Source organism: Loxodonta africana, chromosome 22 (genome assembly GCF_030014295.1).
Source record: "Loxodonta africana isolate mLoxAfr1 chromosome 22, mLoxAfr1.hap2, whole genome shotgun sequence".
NCBI classification, from domain to species: Eukaryota; Metazoa; Chordata; class Mammalia; order Proboscidea; family Elephantidae; genus Loxodonta; species Loxodonta africana.
In genome coordinates, this window is record NC_087363.1 from 31,285,390 (window position 1) to 31,304,854 (window position 19,465).

Consider the following 19,465-nt stretch of genomic DNA (forward strand, 5'->3'; position numbering starts at 1 on the left):
CTGGACTGTATTCTAAATGCAATGAGAAGTCATTGGAGGCTTTTAGACAAGGGAGTGATGTAATCTGATGAAAGTTTTAAAAAATATATCGCTGTGACTCCTATATGGAAAGTGGATCATAGGGGGCACAAGTGGAAGCATAGTGAAACATTTTGGTTACTTCTTGGGGCCTGTCTCAAACACATTTGCCTCATCCAGTGGAAATGGGCGCTGCCTGAGTGTTTAGATGGAGAGACAGAGCAGAAAGTGATCTGTGATCAGGCCAATGCTTTTCTATAAAACTTAGCATTTTCATGTTCGATGTGGACAAATTTAACCATAAGAGGTTTCTGAAACTATGCTTCTTCAGTGGAATTTTTAAAATCTCCTTCTGTATTGATTGCTTATGATATTTTAAAGTGAGTCACTTCTTCCCATTCTTTAGTTATTGGCAAGGAAAGTGTGAATTACATTATGAAAGTTAGGCTGGTGCACAAGTCCTGGAAGTCAAGACCAAGTTGACCTACCAGTGACTTTCAACTTGCTTTTGGATCTTTTTTCTTTTTTTTTACCTGGTATGGTGACCTGTGATATATAGACTTACAACTAAATCAGTAATGGTGGTAGCTGGTTTTCTTCCCTCTAAAGTCCCACATTTAAGAATATTATGTGCCTGAGGGTCAAAGGAGACAGAAAGAGTATCTTTACTTCTCAAGGGAAAGGGGGCAGTGTCGAGGCTGTGGGCAACCATGTTTCCTTGGGCGATGTCATCTGGAATTACCACCATTCATCAGCTTAATGATATTTTCTGCTGCCTCTTCAGCTGAGTTTGGGCAGGAGTGATGTATTAAAATCAAGAGAAACAGGGATTGATGGCCTGATGTGAAATCTTGTTAAAGATATCCTAACAGTTCAGAGGGACTTTTCTCTTCAAGGTGCTTTTAGATAGCATAAAAAGGGTAGAAAATATCCTATTTTTCTGTTTCTTTTTTGATTTGTATATTCTCTTCTCAGAAAATAAATGTTCCCATATAATTTTTGACAGATCACCATACCAGGCAGTATTTTGAAAACAGAATATAGAATGAGAAAGATTTTGAAATGCATTGTATCGTGCAAATTGAGTAAAGGGAAGTGAATACAGCTATGATTTTAAATTGTTTTAAAATAGTTTTGAAAATTCCAGTGGAAGTTTACTTTGAAATATTCCCAGGTTGTGTATATGTGTGCATTTACATACAATCTCTCCCATGAAGCATTTGAGGTGGCTAATAAGAATGTTTGCAATAAACTTTCTGGTACATAAGTCTGAAAGAACATTTTTTCCTGGGATTCCATTACAAGTACACTTTGTGATGAGGGTGGTGGCAGTAACATCTATGCTATTAAGCATTTTACAAACTAATCAGTGTTTTTTTATTTTTTTAAGTTGTACTTCAGTGAAGGTTTACAGAACAACTTTCTCATTAAATAGTACATATATTGTTTTATGACATTGGTTACCAACCCCATGACATGTCATGACATGTCAGTACTCCCCCTGCTCGACTTTGGGTTACCTATTACCAGCTTTCCTGTTCCCTCCTACCTTCTAGTCCTTGCCCTTGGGCTGGTGTGCCCCTTTAGTCTCGTTTTGTTTTATGGTCCTGTCCAGTCTTTGGCTTTCAGGAGCAACTTCGTTACTGAGCTAAAAGGGTGTCCGGGGACCATAGTCTCGGGGTTTCTCCAGTTTCTGTCAGGCCAGTAAGTCTGGTCTTTTCTTTTTTTTTTTTTGAGTTAGAATTTTGTTCTACATTTTTCTTCAACTCTATCTGGGACCCTCTATTGTGATCCCTGTTAGAGCAGTCAGTGGTGGTAGCTGGGCACCATCTCGTTGTACCGTACTGAGTCTAATGGAGGCCGTGGTAGTTGTGGTCCATTAGTCCTTTGGACTAGTCTTTCCCTTGTGTCTTTAGTTTTCTTCATTTTCCCTTGCTCCTGAAGGAGTGAGACCAATGGAGGATCTTGATGGTTGCTCACAGGTTTTTAAGACCCCAGGTGCTACTCACCATAGTAGAATGTAGAAAATTTTCCTTATAAATTATGTTATGCTAGTTGAGCTAGATATTCCCTGAGACCGTGGTCCCCACAGCTGTCAGCCCAGTCATTTGGTCCCTAAGAGAGTTTGAATGTGTCTATGGAGCTTCCATGACCTTACCCCGAACAAGTTATGCTGGCTTCCCTAGTGTTGTGTACTTTCTTACCTTTCACCAAAGCTTCCGATTATCTATTGTCTATTTACTGTTTTCCCACCCTTACCCCTCCCCTCCCCTCCCCTCCCCTCCCTCGTAACCATCAAAGATTGTTTCTTTTTGTGTGTAAACCTTTTCATGAGTTTTTGTAGTAGTAGTCTCGAACAATATTTGTCCTTTTGTGATTGACTTGTTTCACTTAGCATAATGCCCTCCAGATTCATCCGTGTTGTAAGATGCTTTGCAGATTCATCATTAATCAGGGTCTTTTGAAGAACAGAAGTTTTGCATTTAGATGAAGTCCATTTTATCCATTTTTCCATTGGTAAACCATGCTTTTGGTGTCATATCTAAGTAATCTTTCCCTAACCCAAGATCAAAAAGATGTTCTCATATGTTATCTCTTAGAAGTTGTATAGTTCCGGTTTTAAAAAAGATGTTCTCCTATGTTATCTCTTAGAAGTTGTATTGTTTCCAGTTTTTTATTTGGATTTTTTTAAATCCATTTTGAGTTCATTTTGGCACGTGGTATAAGGTACAGATTGACATTTATGTGTTTTGCATATTGTTGCAGCACCTTTGTTGAAAATGTATTCTCAACTACATTGCCACTGTGCTGTTGTCAGAACTCAGGTGACTTTATTTATGTGGGCCTATTTCTGGGCTCTGTGTTCTTTTTCATTGATGTGTCTAACTTTATGCCAATATCACACTGTTTTGATTAGCTTTATAAGTCTTGAAATCAGATATTGTTAGTCTTCTAGCTTTGTTCCTCTTTTCAGATTTGTTTTGGCTATTCTGTCTTTTGCATTTCCGTGTAAAACTTAAATCAGCTTGTCAATTTTTGTACCCCCTCCCCCCCAAAAAAAAATCTGCTGAGATTGTGATTGTGTTGACTCTATGGATTAATTTGGGTAGGATTGCCGTCTGAACAAGACTGAGTCTTCTGACTCATGAACAAGATATATCCCTCCATTTATTTAAGCCCCATTTATTTAAGCCCTCTTTCATTGTTTTTTTTTTTTTTTTTATTTCAGTCAGTATATTGTATTAGTGTACAGGTCTTTCAATTTTTTCATATTTATTCCTAAGTATTTCATATTTTTTATGCTATTGCATGGGGTCTTGGTGGTGCAGTGGTTGAGAGCTAGTGCAGCTAACCAAAAGGTTGGCAGTTCAAATCCACCAGCTGCTCCTTGGAAACCCTATGGGGCAGTTGTACTGTGTCCTGCAGGGCCGCTATGATTCGGAATCGACTCCACGGCAACGAATGTGTATATGGGTGTGCTATTGTTTTTTTTGTGTGTGTTTTAATTTCTATTTCCAATTGCTTGTTGCTTCTGTATAAAAATATTATTGATTTTCATGTTGCTCTTGAATCCTACAACTTTGTTAAACTCACAGGTTCTAGTAGCTTGTTGGAAATTCCATTAGATTTTCTACATAAGAAGATCATGTCTTCTACAGATAGTTACTTCTTCCTTCCCAGTCTGGATGCCTTTTCTACTTCCTTTCTGTCTGTCTTTCCATCTTTCTTCCTGTCTTCCCTGTGTGTCTTTGTTTCTTGCCTCCTCCTTTCATCTGAGAGCAGAAGTCCCTGTCTGTCTTCCTGATCCAAGGGGGAAGCATTCAGTCTCCTAATGCCCTTTACCAGGTAGAGGAAATTTCTTTCTATTCCTCATTTTTACTGAGGTTTTATTATCAATGGATGATGGATTTTGTCAAATACTTGTTCTATTGAGATGATCATATGGTTTTTCATTTTTAGTTGTTAACATGGTGTATGACATTGATTGATTTTCAGATGTTAAACCTACCCCGCATTCCTTGGATATACCCCACTTAATTTATGACTGCATTATTTTCTTTAGTATATTGTTGGTTTTAATTTGCTATAACTTTGTTTAGAATTTTTGCATCTATCCTTATGAGGGATATTGGCCTGTAGTTTACTTTTCTGGTGTCTGGTTTTGACCTCAGGGTGATGTTGGCATCAGAGAATGAGTCGGAAGTATTCCCTCCTCTTTAATTTCACTTTGTGTAGAATTAGTGTTAATTTTTTAAACTGCTTTATTGATAAATAATTCACATATGATAAATTTAACCGTTTTAAAATGTGCAATTCAGTTGTGTTTAGTATATTGACAGAGTTGTACAATCATCATTATCTAATTCCAAAACATTTTCATCACCTCAAAAAGAAACTCCATACCATTATAGGTCACTCCCCATTTCCTCCTCTCTCCAACCCTGGGCAACCATTATTTTCTCTCTATATAGATTGGACTATTCTGGATATTTCACTTACATATTCTCATATAATATGTTACCTTTTGTACTGGCTTCTTTCACTTACTATAATGTTTTTGAGATTCGTTTATTTTGTAGCATGTATTAGCACTGTATTCCTTGGTATTGCCAAATAATATTCCATTGCACTTCACATTTTTGTTTATCTAATTTAGTCATCAGTTGATGAACATTTCAGTTGTTTCTACTTTTTAACTATTACTAATTATGCTTCTGTGAACATTCAAGTTTTTGTGCAGATAAATGCTTTCTTTCTCTTGAGTATAGACCTAGGTTTAGAATTGCTGGGTCATGTGGTGACTCTATGTTTAACCTTTTGAGGAACTGCCAGACTACTGTCCAAAGTTCTGAACCATTTACATTTTTACCAGCAGCACATTCTTTCTTCCCATTCAATTGTCTTAGCACCCTTGTAAAAGATAAATTGACCGTAAATGTAGATATTGCTTCTGGGCTCTCAGTTTCATTCCACTGGTCTTTATTTCTGTCTTCATGCTAGTACCACATTGGTCACATTACTGTAGTTTTGTAGAAATTTTGAAATTGGGAAGTGTGAGTTTTCAACTTTGTTCTCGTTTTTCAGGATTGGTTTTTCTGGTCTTCATACTTTGCATTTCCATGTGAATTTTAGAATCATCTTGTCAGTTTCTGCAAAACAGCAAAAAAAAAAAAAAAAAATCAGTTGCAATTTTGATAATAGATTGCTTTGAATCTGTACGTTAATTTGTGACATATTGCCATCTTAGCAGTGTTAAGTCTTCTGATCCACTAACATGGGAAGTCATTTATTTAAACTTTCTTTAATTATTTCAACCACATTTTGTAGTTTTTTGTGTACAAGTCTTGAACTTTTTCTATTAACTTTGTTCCTAAACATTTTATCCTTTCTGTTGCTATTTTAAGTGGAATTGTTTTCATAATTTTATTTCTGGATTGTTTATTGCTGTTGTTATTAGGTGCCGTCGAGTCAGTTCCGACTCATAGCAACGCCATGTACAACAGAACAAAACACTATCCAGTCCTGTGCCATCCTCACAATTGTCATGCTTCAGCCCACTGTCGCAGCCACTGTGTCAACCCTGCTCATTGATGATCTTCCCCTTTTTCACTGACATTCTACTCTATCAAGAATGATGTCTTCTCCAGGGACTGGTCCCTTGTGATAACACATCCAGTGTATGTCCAAGGTATGTTCCTTTCTCAGTTCTGACTCGTAGTGACCCCCTGCAACAGAGTAGAACTGCCCCGTAGGGTTTCCGAGGAGTGGCTGGTGGATTCAAACTTCTGAACTTCTGGTTAGCAGCCAAATGCTTAACCACTGTGCCACCAGGGCCCCTGTTTATTGATAGTATGTAGAAATACAATTGAATTTTGGATATTGATCTTATGTTCTGAAACTTTGCTGAACTCATTTATTAGTTCTAACGTGGCACAGTGGTTAAGTACTCAAATGCTAATGGAAAGTTTGGCAGTTTGAACCCATTATTTGCTCTGCAGGAGAAAAGACCTGGTGGTCTGCTTCTCTAACAGTTAAAAAAAACAGTTACAGCCTGGGAAACCCCATGGGGCAATTCTAATCTGTCATATAGGGTTGCTGTGAGTCAGAATTGCCTCAACAGCTCATGACAAGAACAATAGTTCTTTAGTGGGTTCCTTAGAATTTTTTATATAGAAGGTTATGTCATCAGCAAATAGAGATAATTTTACTACTTCCTTTGCAACCTAGATGCTTCTTATTTATCTTTTTCTTGCCTAGTTACCCTCACTAGAGCCTTCAGTACAATGTTAAACAGAAGTGACAAGAACAGATATCCCTATCTTGTTCCTGATCTTAGGGGGAAAGATTCAGTCTTTTGCCATTAAGTATGATGTTAACTATAGTTTTTTTTGTAGATGCCCTTTTTCAGTTTGAGATAGTTCCCTTTTTTTCCTAGCTTATTAAGTGTTTTTATCATGAAAGGGTGTTGAATTTGCCAGATTTTTATGTCAGTGTTCACAAAGGATATTGGTCTAGTTTTGGTATTAAGGTAATACTGGATTCATAGAATGAGTTTGTACGTATTCTTTTTTTTTTTTTTTCCAGTTTTCAGAGTTTGTGTAGAATTGGTGTTACTTCTTCCTTAGATATTTTGTAGAGCTCATCAGTAAAGCCATCTGGATCTGAAGTTTTCTTTGTAGGGAAGTTTCAACCACAGATTCATTTTCTCTAATAGATTATGTGTTACCCAACATACCTATGTCTTCTTGAATGAGCTTTGGTCTGCTCTATTTTCTCTGGTACTCTGTCCTGTGAACTCTAGCTGCCTTGGCCTTCTGGGACTTTTGACTCTTTCTCCTCAGTTTAGGGGATCTGCTGGTGTCTTCCTCAGGTGCCCTTCCTTGTGCTGAGGCCTGGAAACTCTGTCAAGCCTCTAATCTGGAACAATACTAGGGTTCACCTTGTTTGTATCCCATCTCTCAAGGGTCACTGCCCTTCGTTGCCTGATGTCACAGTGTCTTAAAAACCATTGTTTCACGCATCTTGTCTGCTAGGTTTTGTTGTTGTTGCTTTTGTTTCAGGCAATTGGGTATATCCTGTCTGTTAGTCTAAGAAAGATGGGAAGGTTTTCATACCTTCACAATTTTTTTAAAACAAAAATAAAACACGGACATTATCAGACTTACAAGGATACGGGAAATAAACCATCCTTGAATTGCTTGAAATTACTTTGATAAACATCCTCTAAGTATTTGAATAATGAAGCAAAATTTAAATAAAAAATGAAGTAATGTTAGAGTAGACTGAAATAGAAACCTGAGTATGTGCCTATCTCAACAACTACCCAAAATCTGTGAAAAGAAAGGATTAAATGTATCACATAGTGCTGGTAGAACAAAAAGAACACCTGCTAATGGGAAAGAAATTTTGTGGAATTAATGGGTGATAGAAAGCAGATGGGACTGAATTGAAGTAGTGAAGAAACTTATTACCCAGAACATGCATTGAAGAAAACTAACCGGAAGGTAGGAACAGCTGCCAAGGATATATAAACTCAGAGTGAGGTAAAAAAACCGATAGTGGTCCCAGGGCATTCACCAAGGTAATTGAAGATTAATGCTCAGAACAGTCAGGCCAATCAGGATCCTCTCTTTCTCCATGTTGTTCTGTTTTATTCCAGCATAAAAATTTGAGAACTGCACTGTAAAGAGAGTAAACTGTCTTTCAGAGGTGTTTTTTGGTATGGAAGTAGAGCCTAGCAGAGAAGCATTGCAGAGTTTGAGGTAAGCACAGAATACAGAGTGGAGTTGGCAGACACGGGTGTCCACTTTAAGAAACATATATACACAAATGCAGGGGAAATGCAAGCCAGCTGCCTATAATAATCTACCCAATCTTTCATTCATAAAATAGACAACCAGAGACCTCCAGACATTTGAGGAAGTATAACAGCAAGAAATAGAAAGACTAACAAATAAAACAGCTTAGCACAGAAGAAACAAAATGATACGGAAGAAAGGAGAACTTTAATCATTATCATCGGAAACATAAAACAAATGTTCCTTGCCATAGGAAGGTAAGAAAACAGAAATAGAGGAAAGAAATAGAATATAAATAACAAAAAGGTACCTTAGACTGAAGCCCCAGCATATAAAAAATTACCTGAAATGTAACTGGTCTAAATATAAGCCCCAGCATATAAAAAATTACCTGAAATGTAACTGGTCTAAATATATGATTTAAAAGATAGAGTGGGTAAAAAAACATGATCCAACAATAGCTGTGTGAAAGTAAGTCACTTAAAATATAATGGTATAAAAAAAAAATGGTATAGGCAGGTTGAAAGTTTTCAAAAGATTGATAAAGATATTAGTGTAACCATTAATTTAAAAAAAGCAAGAGTGGCTATATTAGTAATATCAGATAAACAGACCTCACAGCAAGGAAATGTATTAGCTACAAAGAAGGCCATTACATAATGGTAAGAAATAAGTCCACTGTAACACATACCATTTTAAATGTATGCACGCCAAACAACAGAGTCTTGTATGCTGCTACTCCAGTGAATCATTGTATTAGTTCCAGTAGTTTTCTTATGGAGTCCTTTGGGTTTTCTATGTATAGTATTGTATCATCCTCAAACAGGGATAGTTTTACTTCTTCTACCAATTTGGATGCCCTTTATTTTTCTGCCTTATTACTCTAGCAGGACTAGTGCAATGTTAAATAGGAGTGGTGGTAAATGGCATCCTTGCCTTGTTACTGTTTTCAGGGGGAATGTTTTCAGCCTCTTTCAGTTAAGAATGATGTTGGCTGTTGGTTTTGTATTAAAAAAAAAAAAAAAGGTGTTAGCTGTTGGTTTTGTAGAGATGCCCTTTATTATGTTGAAGCAGCCCATGGTATTTTCAGCCACTTTATATGCATACGAAAGCTGGACAATGCATAAGGAAGACTGGAGAAGAATTGAGCATTTGAATTATAGTATTGGCAAAGAATATTGAATGTACTGTGGACTGCCAGAAGAATGAACAAATCTGTCTTTAAAGAAGTACAGCCAGAATGCTCCTTAGACACATAGATGGCGAAAGTTTGTCTCATGTACTTTGAACATGTTATTAGGAAGGACTGGTCCCTAGAGAGAGACATCATGCCTGGTAAAGTAGAGGATCAGTGAAAAAGAGGAAGACCCTCAGTGAGATGGATTGACACAGTGGCTGCAACAAGGATCTAAACATTTCTAGTAACTAAAATCTCATACAAAGAATGTACAAAAAAGAAAATTGCAGACCAGTGTCTCTCTTGAATTTAGATGCAGAAATCCTTAAGAAATTATTAGCTAATTGTTTCCAGCAATGTATAAAAAGAATTATCGCTATGACCAAGTGCAATTTTTTATTGCAGACCTGCAGGGCTTGTTTAACCTTTGAAAATCAATCAGCGTAATCTACCACATAAAGAGGTTAATGAAGAAATATTATTCTAGTTGACCCAGAAAAAGAGTTTGACAAAATCCTACTCCTCATGATAAAAATTCTCATCAAACAAGAATGTGAGAAAAATTTCTTCAACTTGATTAAGAGTATCTACCAGATACCTATAACTAACATCATACTTAATGATGAAAAGCTGAATGCCTTCCCACTGAGAACAGGAGCAAGGATGTCCACTTCCACCATTCTTATTCAAAATAGTGTCCACTCCCACCATTCTTATTCAAAATAGTGTCCACTCCCACCATTCTTATTCAAAATAGCACTAAAAGTTCCAGCCAGTGCAGAAAAAGACATAAAAGGCATACAGATTAGAAAGAAAGAAATAAAACTATCCCTATTTACAAATGTCATGATTGTCTACATAGAAAATATTGAGGAATCTACAAAATAGTAGAATTAACAAATGAGTTCAGCAAGGTTGTAGGATATAACATCAGCAACCAAAAAAATCAATTGCATTTCATATATTAAGAATGAGCATGTGGAAACTGAATTTTAAAACAATATTGTTTATAATCACTCAAGGAAAATTAAGTACTTAGGTATAAATACAGGAAAATGTACAGGATCCATATTCTGAACATTATAAAATGGTTTTTTTTTTTTAATGAAAAAAATCAAAGAGGACCTGAATAGGTAGAAATACTGGGTTCATGAATTGGAAGACTCAACATAATAAACATATCAATTCTCCCCAAATAAATCTACAGGTTTAATGCAATTTGTATCAAAATCCCAGCAGAGATTTTTGTAGATATATAAGCTTCTTCTAAAATGTACATGGAATGGCACAGGCCCTAGATTACTTAAAATAGTTTTGAAAACGAAGAATAAAATGGGAGAAATCACTTCACCTGGTGATAGGCTTTCTATATAGTTACAGTAATTAAGACACTGTTTTTGCTGGAGGGATAGACACCTGAATCAATGGAACATAATAGTGAACCCAGACATAGACCTCTACAAGTGATTTTTTACAACAGTCAAAAGCAATTCAGTGTAGGAATGATAGCTTTTTCAAGAATAATTCTGGAGTAATTGGACATCCATGGGGGAGGAGGAAATAAAAGAACCTTGATCTAAACCTCATACTTTATACAAACATTAACATAAAATTAAGTGTGAAACTGTAAAACTTTGGAAAAACATATAGGAGAAACTTTTAGGACTGAAGGCTAGACAAAGAGCTCTTGGACTTAACACCAAAAGCATAATTCCTAAGAAGTAAAATTGATAAATTGGACCTTGTCAAAATTAAATAATTTTCCCTGCAAGACTGTGTAAAGTGGGTGGAAAGACAAGCTACAAATTGGAAGAAAATACTTGCAAACCATGTAACTGATAAAAGAGTTGTACCTAGAATAAGTAAAGAACCCTCAAATATCAATAGTAAAGAAACAAACAATCCAGTTATCAAACGGGCAAAAGACATGAACAAATGGAAAATGCTTATTATCAGTAGCCATTGGGAAATGCAAATTAAAACCACACTGAGATATCGTAGGAAACCCTGGTGGTGTAGTTGTTGAGAGCTATAGCCGCTAACCAAAAGGTTGGCAGTTCGAATCCACCAGGTGCTCCTTGGAAACCCTTTGGGGCAGTTCTATAGGGTCCTATAGGGTCACTATGAGTCAGAATCGGCTCAATGGCAACAGGTTTGGTATTTTTTGTTGGAGACATCGTACCTATCAGAGCAGCTAAAATAGAAATAGTGATGACATCACATGCTGGTGAGAATGTGAAGACGCTGGATCTTTCATACATGCTGGTAGGACTGTACCCTTCGAATATGAGAACAATGCTTTCTTTTCCAGTTTGGCAGTTTCTTAAAAAACTAAACATGAGTTTACCATGTTGTTTTTGTCGTTAAGTGCCGTTGAGTCAGTTCCAACTCATAGCAACCTTGTGTACAACAGAATAGAGCTTGCCATATGACCCAGCAATTGAACTACTGTGCTTTTTCCCAGAAAAGTGAAAGCTTATATTCACAGAAAAACTTGTACAAGTATGTTCATGGTAGTTTTATTTGGGATATCCCCAAATTGGAAATGACTCAGATTTTCTTCAACAGATGAATAAACTGTAATATATCTATTCTAGGGAATATTACTTAGTAATAAAAAGAAATGAATTATTGATACACAAGTTGGATAGATCTTAAAGAACTTAAGCTGAGTGAAGAAAGCTATACATCGCTATATGATTCCGTTTGTGTAACTTACTTGAAATGACAAAATGGTGAATAGATTGGTGGTTGCCAGGGTTTAGGGATGGAGAAGAGAGTTGGTGGTTGGTATAAAAAGGATCTTTATGATGGATTGTTCTATATCCTGATGACAAAGATTGTCACAAAAATTGACACGTGATAAAATTGTGTAGAACTAAATACACATGTGCACACATACACACGCACACACTCAGGAGTGCATGTAAAAGCAGTAAAATCTGAATAAGTTAATAGTTTCATTAATTTTCTGGTTGTGATATTGTACTATAGTTACATAAGATGTTTCCATGGGAGGAGGGAAGTGGGTGAAGTATTATCTCTGTATTATTTCTAAAAACTACATACAAGTCTACACTTATCTCAAAATAAAAGATTAATCACATGCAAAGGAATGAAGTTGGGCCCCTACCTCATACCATATATAAAAATTAACTCAAGATGGATCAAAGACTTAAATATAAGAGCTAACACTATAAAATTCTTAGAAGAAATCATAAGGATAAATTTTCATGACCTAAGAATAGGCAGTACTTTCTTAGATATGACACCAAAAACACAAGCAACAAATTAAATAAATAAATAGCAAGATTAGACTTGATCAAATTAAAAAAACTTTTGTAATTCAAAGGATACCATCAGAAAGTGAGAAGATAACCCATGGAATGGGAGAAAATTTTTGCAAATCATGTATCTGATAAGGGACTTTTGTCTAAAATATATAACAAATTCTTATAACTCAATCATAAAAAGAAAAATAGTACATTTGAAAAATAGGCAAAGAACTTAAATAGAAGATACGTATGGCCAATAAGCTCATGAAAAGATGCTCAACATCATTAGCCTTCAGGGAAATGCAAATCAAAACCACAGTGAGATACCATTGCACACCCAGTAGGAATGGCTATAGTCAAAAAGATAATAACAAGTGTTGATGAGGATGTGGAGAAACTGGAACCCTCATGCACTGGTAGTGCAAACGGTCACTTTGGAAAACAGCCTGGCAGTTCCTCAAAAGATTAAACATAGAGTTGCCATATGACCCAGCAATTCCATTCCTAGGTATGTTGTCCATGTGTCATACAAAAACTTTCACATAGATGTTCATAGCAAAAAAGTATAAACAACTTATCCAACTAATGAATGGATAAACAAAATTTGGTGTAACCATACAATGGAATGTTATTTGTCAATAAAAAGAAATAAAGAACTGATACATACTACAACATGGATGAACCTTCAGAACCTTATACTAAGAGAAAGAAGCTGGTCGCGAAGAACTACATATTGTATGAGTTCATATATCTGAAATGTCTGGAATAGGCAAATCCACAGAGACAAGGTAGATTATTGGTTGCCTAGGGGATGGAGTTTTCTTTTCAGGGTGATGAAAATGTTCTTAAATTGTGCAGTTACACAGCTGTGAATATACTAAAAACCAACGTTCGCACTTTAAATGGGTGAGTTGAATGGTATCTGAATTGTATCTCAATAAAACTGTTACAAATAACATAAAACTTAAAAAAATAACAGGTCGAAAAATGCATATAGTATGATTACTATTTCATGTTGTAGCCTTCTAATACAAGTAAGAACAATGCTTGCTCTTCCACCTGTTTAGTCAATGGTGATTTGTACACAGACAGGACCAAAGTGTTCCTTGATGTCCTCTAGGAAGTGGATTCTTCCTAAACAAGTTAATAACACAAGGTTTGACAACATGGTGAATGTTACTGTCACTTAATTGTACATGTAAAAAATGTTGAAATAGTAAATGTCCATATATATCTCACAACTAAACTAAAATAAGGGATATGCCTCTGAAAAATGGAACTTTTTTTAATACCCATAAACACATGCTCACACACCTCTATGTATATATATTTATGTATGTCTCAGTTACATATTGAGCCCTGGTGGCGCAGTGGCTAAGAGCTTGGCTGCTAACCAAAAGGTTAGCAGTTTGAATCCACTAGCTGCTCCTTGGAAACCCTGTGGGGCAATTCTACTCTGTCCTTTAAGGTCGCTGTGAGTCTGAATTGGTGCAACGGGTTTTATGTTTCATATGCACTTAACATATGTTTTGGTCCTCTGCTACCTACATGCTGTTCTTTTGTATGTATTAAAGGGCAACATAGGACCTAATCCTAATTTTGTGCTCCTAGCCTAGTTTGGTTGTCAGGAGGGATCAGTCCCTGGAGAAGGACATCATGCTTGGCAGAGTACAGGGTCAGCGGAAAAGAGGAAGACCCTCAACAAAGTGGATTGACACAGTGGCTGCAACAATGAGCTCAAGCATAACAGCGATTGTAAGGATGGCGCAGGACCGGGCAGTGTTTCATTCTGTTGTGCATAGGGTCGCTATGAGTCGGAACCGACTGGAGGGCACCTAACAACAACAACAACAAGCCTAGTTTGAGTTACTGTGTATGATTTGAAAAAGATCCATTAAAAAAATGTATTCAGCTAGACTTTGTACTCAGACTGATGTTCCCACCATTAAGTCAAATTTTACTGTATTTCTTGAGGAAGGCTAATACCATTTCCATGGAGCTTAAGTAGCCCTGTTTGTTTATTTTCAGCTTCTTAATGAGGATCCCGAAATTTTTGAGGTTTCATCCAAGTGTCTGTCTATACTGGTTCAGCTATATGGAGGGGAAAACCCAGACAGCCTGTCTCCAGAGAATGCAGAAACCTTTGCCAAATTACTTACATGGAAGAAGGACCCCAAGGAGCAGAAGCTTCTGTTGAGGATTCTTAGAAGAATGGTGAGTCCAAACAGAAACCAGGGATGGATGGATTAGGAGTTTCAATGATATCCAAGTGGACAGGGAGCAGTGGTTTCCTTTGACTTAATTTTAAACTTCCAGAAAAAATTACAGGAGTAGTAAAAGAACTCCCAGTTACCTTTCCTCATAGTCACCTATTGTTAATGTTTAAAAATTTTCTATCTACATATATGGATTTTTCCTAAACTATTGAAAGTAAATTAGATACTGTGCCTCCTTACCTCTTAATACATAAGTGTGTATCTCCTAAAAAAAAGTATATTCTCTTACATACTATAGTACAGTTATAAAATCAGGATATTTAACATTGATACAATTCTTTTACTAATCTGCCTGTATTCCAGTTCTGTCAACTGTCTCATACCATTAGCTTTCTTTTCTAAAACAGAATCCAGTCCAGGATCTGTATTGCCTTTATTTAGTAGACAAATCTGTTTAAACTGGGATATTTCTGCAAGGCTGTCTCTGCCATTCATGACATTTTTGAAGAATATAGACCAGACGTTTTGCAGAATTGCCCTTGGTTTGGATCTGTCTGATGTTTCCTCATGATTAGATTGAGGAATACCACAAAAGCAATATTGTGTCCTTTTTCAGTATACCACATCTGGAGGTTCATGATGTCTGTTCGCCCCTTACTGGTGAACCTCATTTTGATCATGGTTTCATCACTGCACAGTTATTGTTTTGTAATGGCTGTAAAATGTAGATTCTTCTAACTCCCAGCGTTCTTGCTATAATTATTAGTCATCATCCTACTCTAAAAAAAACATTTTCCCTCCTGCCCCGTTTATTTTTTTCTTTTGTTTCTTTCTGTTTATTATCAAAATTGACTCATGGATTCTTCTTTTGTTCAGTGGGCTATAATCCACTACTGTTGCAGATTTGGCTAGTGGGAAGCCCTTCTGGCCATCTCCTGTGTCTTTTTAACAATGCCCTGTTGTTTTTCTTTCTTCTTTGAGCACGTTCTGTCATAATGTGGTATTTCAGGCTCATCTTGTACCCTTCCCCTCCTCCAGCCCTGAAATCAGCCATCTCTCCAAGGAACTCTGGGACGTTTTAGTGAGATATTTAGAAAGAAAGATGCAGAAATGTTCTGGGTTGAAATTAGGGTAACTGTTTGTCTATTTAACAAGAAAAACAGCCCGGTCAGACCCAGGAGTCAAAATATACTATTCCCTTCTGTCTCCTGGAGAATTCCCCAGAAAATCATTCTAACTCCTTGAAGTCTCTAATTTAGCTCTTCAAGAATGCCAGTAATGTTTGCACCTGTGATAAGTGCTTTGAAACTTTTAGAAAGCTTTCTGATGTATCCCTGGGCTGGTCAATGCCCGGTTCAAGTTATGCAAAGCAACACCCAACTAGGATCCTGGGGCCCAGTCAGCTCAGCTGGGGCTGTGAGCTAGCCTGTTCTGAAGCTCAGTTCTGCATAGACTGAGTTTAGTACCTTTAGGAGAGAAATGGCAGCAACTTACCTAGAGAAAATGTGATGCCAGCCCCCACCCGAGACTGATTTAGTCCTTCCTCTTGTCTGTCCTGTGGTACCCCACCCTTAACTCTGTGGTAGCCATTGTTTCATAGCTGCTGGGTCACTTTCTGTTCTCACCTTCCCATTACCCTTGTTCAGGTTCATCCTGACATCTTCAGTGTGTTAACAGTGTCTGACACCTAAAAGGTGGTCAGCAGATGTTTGTCATTACTGTGCGCTAGTCCCTGTGATAAGGACTTCTGGTGCTTTGTCCCATTTAATCTTCACAGTAATCCTAGAGGTCAGGTCCACTGACTGTCCCCATTTTACTGGTTAAAATTAGGCTCAAAGAACTTAAATAACATTTCGAAGGCTGCTGCCTAGGAAATGGCAGAGCTGGTTACCAGCCCCAGTTGGATTGCCCTCAACCCATGCTCTTCCACGCAGCTGGCCCCCACTGCTGCGTTGCCCACACTGATCTGGAGTCAGCACACAGTCACCAGGCTAATCAGTCACCTTAGGTGGCAGTTTGTGTTTCTTAGGTATTAAGGATTGAATTGTGTGCCCCCAGGATTTAGGTTGAAGTCCTAACCCTTGGTACCTGTAAACCTGCCCTCGTTTGGAAATAGGGTCTTTGAAAGGTGTTATTAGTTAACATGAAGTCATACCAGATTATGTTGGGCTCCGATCCAATCTGAGTGGTGTCCTATAAAAAAGGAGAACAGGCACAAAGAACAGAGACAGAGGGAAGGTGGCCATGTGAAGATGCATCTGCTTGCCAAGGAATGCCTGTGGCTGCCAGAAGCTGAAAGAGGCAAGAAAGGACCTTCACCTGCAACAAACAGAAAGAACATGGCTCTCCCATTACCTTGAATTCAGACTACTAGCTTCCAGAACTGTGAGACCAAAAATCTCTATTATTTAAAGCCATCGGGTTTTGGTACTTAGTTATAGCAGCCTTTGGAGAATGGTACACCAGATATCTTGAGCTACCTTTTATTCAGTCCCTCCAAAATTTTCATTTTTTGACTGAATTTTGATCTAGAAGGCACTCGAGATATTCATTTCTTCATTCATGAAAGAATAAGTGCTAGAGTGTTACTATGTGCAAAGCACTGCATTGGGGATACTGAAATGGTAAGATACGATCTTCTTGCTCCCTGCCCTTGAGTATCTTATGTTTTAACTGGAGAGAGAGATACAGAGACAACCATCTTAAGACAAAGCAGAATTCCATCTGTGCTGCAGGGGAGGAGCCTGCAAAGCTCCACAGGAACAGTCCCCCTTGGGGGGAAGGTGGCGAGGAGATGTTGTTTGAGCTGAGCGTAGAAGGTAATGTTGGTTGTCCATGCATGGAGCAGGAAGAAGGGCATCCTGAGCAAAGGCCCAGACCAAGAGACCCAAGAAATGGGCTGGGAAAGGCCAGAGGGTATCAAAGATTGAGGTTTAGTAGCATTTGGAGTTAAGACACTATTTTTGGAATTCAGAAGATTCTGGTCTGTGATATAAAAGGCAGCGGTAGTATTTCAAGTGAATTCTGGTTACCTTTACTGTGAAATAAGTCTTTATCGTAGTACTTTTTCTCAGGTAATAGGTATTTAGTAAGTATCTACTGAGTTGAATTAGAAATGTCTATAAAATATATACTTTTATTACTGGCAACTATTCACTTTTGGTCTTCCTAAGCACCTAGGTCAGACTGAGAGGGACCTTAAAAAATATTTATTTAGTCCACCATCTGATGCTTCAGTCTCCCCATAGTATCTGAGGTTTCTGAGGAATGGATGAGACTGGATATACAGACAGATAGAGGAAGGGGACTTGAGAGATGCAGGGAACATGAACTAAGATTTCCTGCTACTATAAGGAGACCAATTTTTTTTTTTTTTTTTTTTATAAGGAGACCGGCCTCTCAGACTCATCTCACTGGGCCAGAGGAGTCAAATTTGATAGAGAAGCAAGGGCCAGTATAGCTTTATTATCTGGTGTCAGTAATTGAATTACAAAGTCCTTATAAACACCAGGAGCCCTGGTGGCACAGTGGTTGAGAGCTACTGGTGCTCACCAAAAGGTCGGCAGTTCAAATCCATTAGCCACTCCTTGGAAACCCTGTGGGGTAGGGTAGTTCTGCTCTGTCCTGTAGGGTCGCTAAGAGTCTGAATCAACTCAGTGGCAACAGGTTTAGGTTTTGTGTGTGTGTGTGTTTTTATAAACACAGGCTTCTGGTTGTAAGATGCTAAGGAGGGAAAGACAGGCCCCTGGGGGACCTACCTATAAACATATTAGTTACCTGTATACCTCCTTGGGAGCACATCTAAATAAAGAAGAGAGCCCTAAGCTGTTGAGACTGTCTCTTCTTAAGCCCCGATGGAGGAGTGCCCTCCTCTCCACAAAGCTGAGCTAGCCTGAATGGGTTCAGGGAGGGTGACCCTGAAAAACACTTGGCCCTTAGTTGACAAGACCAGGTAAGGATCCTGTTAGTGACTTGTAAACTGGTATTAGAGAGCTATCTTTGGGGAATAATGTGGCAGATCCCCCCCAGTGAATCACACGAAAGGCCCTATACTCTTGGAATTTCTGTTTAAAGCCCCAGTATTGTTGTGACACAAGACCATGATTTCCCCTAATGAAGAAACAGGGTGTTTAATTTCTGCTGATGGCATTGGGATATGCTTTGCCCCTAGGGCGCTCTTCCTTATTATAGTCTGTATTTAGAACATCCAGAGAATGTTAGGAAACCTAAGGATTTAATTACCTGTTGTAATTTACCAGGAAGTTGGGAGATTTTCTAATTACACCTTGTGCTCTAGCTTTAAAAATGTGATGGAAATCCTCAAGTGTATTCCAAATTTATCTATCCCTTAAACTTGATACCAGTGGGAGTTTTCCCAGGGTAATGTCTGTAGATAAGCTACTTGTCTCTTAATTAAAGTCAGCCTTAACTCAATACTCAAAATATTGACTACACATGAACTATCATAAACTTGTTCTGTGCCTAAAATTTGTTTAAATGTATGCTGTTGACTACTCTGAAAACAGAGAATCTATCCATGGGAGGGTGGTGATAATATACTGATGTTACTAGCTAACTGTCACCCTCATGCCCACTCATCTGATGGCAGGGGTGCAATTTGGGGTGGCTTTTTGTTGATGATTAATATTAAGGATTAATTAAAAATACCCATCCCTGCCTGACAGAGGCTGGAGAAACCCTGAGAGTATGGCTCCTGGACTCCCTTTCAGCTCAGTGCTAAAGTCACTTCCTGAGGTTCATCCTTCAGCTGAAGACTGAACAGGGCCATAAAACAAAATGAGACTAAAGGCGCACACCAGCCGAGGGGCAAGGACTAGAAGGCATGAGGGAAAAAGCAAGCTGGTAATAGGGAACCCAAGGTTGAGAGGGGAGAGTGTTGACAGGTAGGGGGTTGTTAACCAATGTCATAAAACAATATGTATACTAACTGTTTAATGAGAAACTAGTTTGTTCTGTAAA

General features: G+C 37.8%; 1 protein-coding gene across 6 annotated transcripts in view; it reads left to right on the forward strand.

The window, feature by feature from the left end:
• The window catches only part of ULK4 (unc-51 like kinase 4), a 646,083-nt gene that overhangs the window by 467,772 nt on the left and 158,846 nt on the right, over window positions 1–19,465 (forward strand). For all 6 annotated transcript variants that reach the window (XM_064274755.1, XM_064274756.1, XM_010589908.3 and 3 more), the window contains one exon: window positions 14,298–14,483. In XM_064274755.1, the coding sequence (XP_064130825.1) occupies window positions 14,298–14,483 (186 nt within the window). The remainder of the gene's footprint in view (window positions 1–14,297; window positions 14,484–19,465) is intronic.